This window comes from Aethalodelphis obliquidens, unplaced genomic scaffold (assembly GCF_003676395.1).
Source record: "Aethalodelphis obliquidens isolate GAN/ISIS:26980383/991018 unplaced genomic scaffold, ASM367639v1 scaffold1, whole genome shotgun sequence".
Lineage (NCBI taxonomy): Eukaryota > Metazoa > Chordata > Mammalia > Artiodactyla > Delphinidae > Aethalodelphis > Aethalodelphis obliquidens.
Window position 1 is genome coordinate 14,547,985 of NW_020837945.1, and position 4,457 is coordinate 14,552,441.

General features: G+C 37.4%; 1 protein-coding gene across 1 annotated transcript; it reads left to right on the forward strand.

Annotated features, from left to right (window-relative positions):
* The first annotated feature begins 470 nt into the window (after nucleotides 1-470).
* On the forward strand, nucleotides 471-2,763 carry CLDN8 (claudin 8). Its single transcript, XM_027101448.1, has one exon. The coding sequence runs from the start codon at nucleotides 844-846 to the stop codon at nucleotides 1,519-1,521; it is 678 nt and encodes a 225-aa protein (XP_026957249.1). The 5' UTR covers nucleotides 471-843; the 3' UTR covers nucleotides 1,522-2,763.
* Nucleotides 2,764-4,457: the final 1,694 nt, after the last annotated feature.

Genomic DNA, 4,457 nt, shown 5'->3' on the forward strand with positions numbered 1-4,457 from the left:
TTCTGCAATTTTTTTTTCTTAGAAATCAAGATTATCAGGAAAATACTAATGAGTAGTCTCCCTGGCTCAAAAGAAAACAACATGTGTTCGGTGCCGTGGAGGAGGACAACGTATTTAATTACTTGAGCCTTATTTTGTCCTTTGGCATGATCTGTTCCCTGATTTCACTACAGTCAAGGTTGCTTTGAAGTTGTAGATAAATTAAATCAAACACTTGGATCATATGTGTCCCAAAGAATGTGGTTTCTCAGGTATGAGCAATCTATCAATCCTCTGCTCTCCTTTCACTTTGGCACTGTGACAGTCCTAGCAAAGTTCTTAGGCAGAGATTTTATTTTGTGTCTTCGTCACAGCAGCTCTTACTAAAAGTTTCCGCATTGCCAGTACAAGTTGCAACTTTCACATCTCAAGGGATTGATGCATTTCTTGATGATCGTGCAAGCATTCCTAATTATGCCTCCAGGTAAATATACTGCTGTCTTCTTGGACAAATGAGAAGTACAAAGAATGTTTATGTGCAGGTCTAGCAGTTCCAAAGTATCTCTTGCGGGCTTAGACACACCTGAGTTACCATCCCCCTCTCACTGGCTGAGAAAGTTGCCCCACCTGATTTGTAAGTTTACCTGCGGTAGTCAGTGAAGTGAGGGTGAGTGGGCACCTCAGCCAGCCAACACTGGATTTAATCTGGTTAGAAGTAGCACAGCAGCTCTTATTTGAAAAAACACTGAGTTCTGAGTTCATTACTACAGGAAGACTCTTCTCCCCTGGGACTCAGAGAACCTTGCTTCAGAGTAGCCCTACCGGCTCAGGAGTCCAGTCAGATAAAATCCATCCTGGAGGAGAATGGCTACCTATGCCCTGCAAATCGCTGGACTGGTGCTTGGTGGTGTTGGAATGGTGGGGACAGTGGCTGTCACCATCATGCCTCAGTGGAGAGTGTCTGCCTTCATTGGAAGCAACATTGTGGTTTTTGAAAACCTCTGGGAAGGACTGTGGATGAATTGCATGAGGCACGCTAATATCAGAATGCAGTGCAAAATCTACGATTCCCTGCTGGCTCTCTCTCCGGACCTACAGGCATCCAGAGGACTGATGTGTGCTGCCTCTGTGCTGTCCTTCCTGGCTTTCATGACGGCAGTCCTTGGCATGAAGTGCACCAGATGCACCGGGGACGATGAGAAGGTGAAGGGTTACATCCTGCTAACGGCTGGAGTAGTCTTCATCGTCACTGGCCTTGTGGTGCTCATCCCTGTGAGCTGGGTTGCCAATTCCATCATCAGAGACTTCTACAACCCAATAGTGGATATTGCCCAAAAACGTGAGCTGGGAGAAGCCCTCTACATAGGCTGGACCACGGCACTGGTGCTGATCGCTGGAGGGACACTGTTCTGTTGTGTTTCTTGTTGCAATGAAAAAAGCAGTAGCTACAGATATTCCATACCTTCCCACCGAACGACCCAGAAAAGCTATCACATGGAAAAGAAGTCACCTAGTGTGTACTCCAAAAGTCAGTATGTGTAGTTGTGTATATTTTTAAACTAGCTATAAAGCCATGCAGATGACAAAAATATCCACTATTTTCTAAAAATGAAACCCCCCCCAAAACACTGATTTGCTGTTCTTAACTGCCTGCTATTAATTACAGGAACTGTGTGTCAGCTCTTTATGATTCTATAAGCGATTTCAGCCGAATGAGATATTATACACATTGCTCTGATTGTTCTAGAAAGTACAGTCATTTGTTTTCTAAAATAGTTCATGCTGTTTTCTCCTTTTATCAGTTACTTGAAAATGACATTGTTAAAGACGATTATTTTACAACTGTGATTTCTTTATGGCATAGCGTTATGCATATAGATGAGAGTGACGTTTTTATGTCGCATAAATAGAGAGAGGCTTATATCGTTCTATTTTAAATGAAACACTGATTCATTACACTGAATAAATAGAATTCAACTATTGCTTTTCAGGGGAACCAGGGATAAGATTGAAGAAGGTTAATATTAATTGTTTAAAAACAGCTTAGTGATGAATGCACTTGATTTATAATGAAGGTTAAAATGAAGGCTTTAATCAGCAGTGTAAAGGGAACTAAATGGTTTTTTGAGATCCTATTTTTCAGCCCAGGAGTTAGAAATCCTAACTCCTTTATCCTCATTCCCCAGAGGCCTTCCTTTTCTTGTATATTAAATGAACAGCTTTTAAAAGGCAGCTATTTTGTCAAGGGGCTTTGCATTCAAACTGCTTTTCCAGAGCTATACTAAGAAGAAAGATAAAACTATAGTCTTAGAAACATTAAAGACTTCAGGAAGGTGAAAAATTTTTTTCCTCTTTTTAAGTTTTTGTGGCTGGAGAAGGATACATTTTGACAAGAAATCTTATATGTATATGAATATTTTAATAACTATTTGTATACAGACTTTGGGTTTTCATTAATGTAAATAACAGAAGAGAAAAATAATATGTCTTTATTTGCTTATTAAAAAATAAAACTGAGCTGTTCCTTGTGAACTGTATCTTCTCCTATGTGGATACTTAAGTCAAAATTGTCATTTAAGTCCTTCAAAGATAAAATTTTTAATTTGTGTCATTTTTGTTCAATTTTACTAAGGTATAGAATTACTATATCTTGTGTTTTCCCCAAATTTGATCCAACAGTTAACGGATTTGAAAGTTTGTATCTACATTTTTCTACCTTAAATGACTATGCATGTTACCTGCTTTATGTCTTTTGTATTAATAAATTGTGCCTTTTTATATTAAGTTTATAGTCTTTCATTATTCTCCACTTTTTCTATTTTCTTAACTTGTAGAGTTTAAAAACTTGATATTTTCATCTTTGCAGTTTTGAAGAAAGACTATCAAAGTCACATTTTAAAGATAAAGATAGATTCAGCATTAATTTTTGAGAATATAAAGTATCATATATCATTTAACAACCTTACAATGATTGTATTCCCATACTAATATTTGATGCAGAGATTTGTAATTTATTAAGATAATGCTATAGGTTACCCCCAAAAATCTATATCCTATAAATATTATGTTTGTAATAGCCATTTATGTAAAAAATTTCTATAGCTAAATATGTTTCTACCTCTGAGAAGTAGTGTTAATTAATAACAGTGGGTAATGTTTTAGGGACATGCATTATATACTAGGACCTCTACTTCTTTATATGAATTATATCATTAAATCTTTTATGAGATTGATATGATTAGTTCAATCACAGATGAGGGCCCCTCAGAACAGTTTACTGATTACCCAATAGAGTCAGGAGAAAAAATAAGGACTGTCTGATTTCACAGTCCATGCTCTTTTTCTTCAGGGCACGTAGATTTTCTTCAGCAATATCTAGTTTACAAACTGATTTTTGTATGTGAAAATGACTTGCTTAACTACTGTTAGTTGTGAAAACTTTTAGTGTTTTTCTGAGACTGGTGATTTTCCAATAGCCTAATACCAATTTACCTTAGGCAATTTTGGGTCAAAACATTCATAAGAGCAGAAATAAAGGAAAACTAACTAAGCATTTTGGAGAAAAAAAAAAAAGTCCAATCTTCTAAGCACCAGCCTTTAATCAAACATCCTTTTTACTTAGAAAGCTCTCCTGAATATCCCAAACTCAGTTTATTCTTTTCATCTTCTTTTCCCTAAAGCAGAATTCTAACATTGCTAGTTTTCTGTGGCATCACCTTTTGAGTATCTCTGAAATCTTTCTCCAACTTTCCACCTTACTAACATCTCTCTTTCCTACCCTCTAGACTTGTGTTACGCCTTCCTCCAGCTACCCTCCATGTTCCTAGCTCAGTTCTTTCTAGAATGCAAGTCAGACCCCATCACGTTCTGCCCATAATCCTTGTAGGAATGCTCCATTGCCTGTAAGGTAAATCCAAATGCCTTAGCAGATGATAAGAGACAAGAAGGAAAATCTGTCTTATAATCTTCATGGCAAACTTTATCACACAGTAACATCAGTGTATAACGAGTATGATAACAATTATAAAATGGATGTCCAAAACTAGAATAATTCATATGCCAAATGTCTTCTTTAATATCCTGAAAAATATGCACTGGTATAAGGAAATGGTTTGACTGGTGGCAAATTATGTGCAGAAAGGATGTTTGATATTCTAGTCTTATGGAGAAAAAATGTGGTGTGACAAAAAGAACACAGGGAGGTGGGGAGTATAGTTTTATGCCCTCAGCTTACAGCTGGACTTTTTTCTCTTTCATACTGTACCACATGCAGCCCCTATCCTGAACCACTTCTGCTGAATCTGTATCCAAAATGACCCCCTCCCACACTGCAAAAATTGGTATTAAGCTGCATTACCTTAAGTGCTAGGGTTATGGGGATGGCCAAGACAGTTTTTGTTCTCAAAGAATTTTCAGTCTAACCAGAGACAAGAGCAAGAAATGTAGCCTTCATTGCAAGCCTCCCAGGTGCTTGGCCT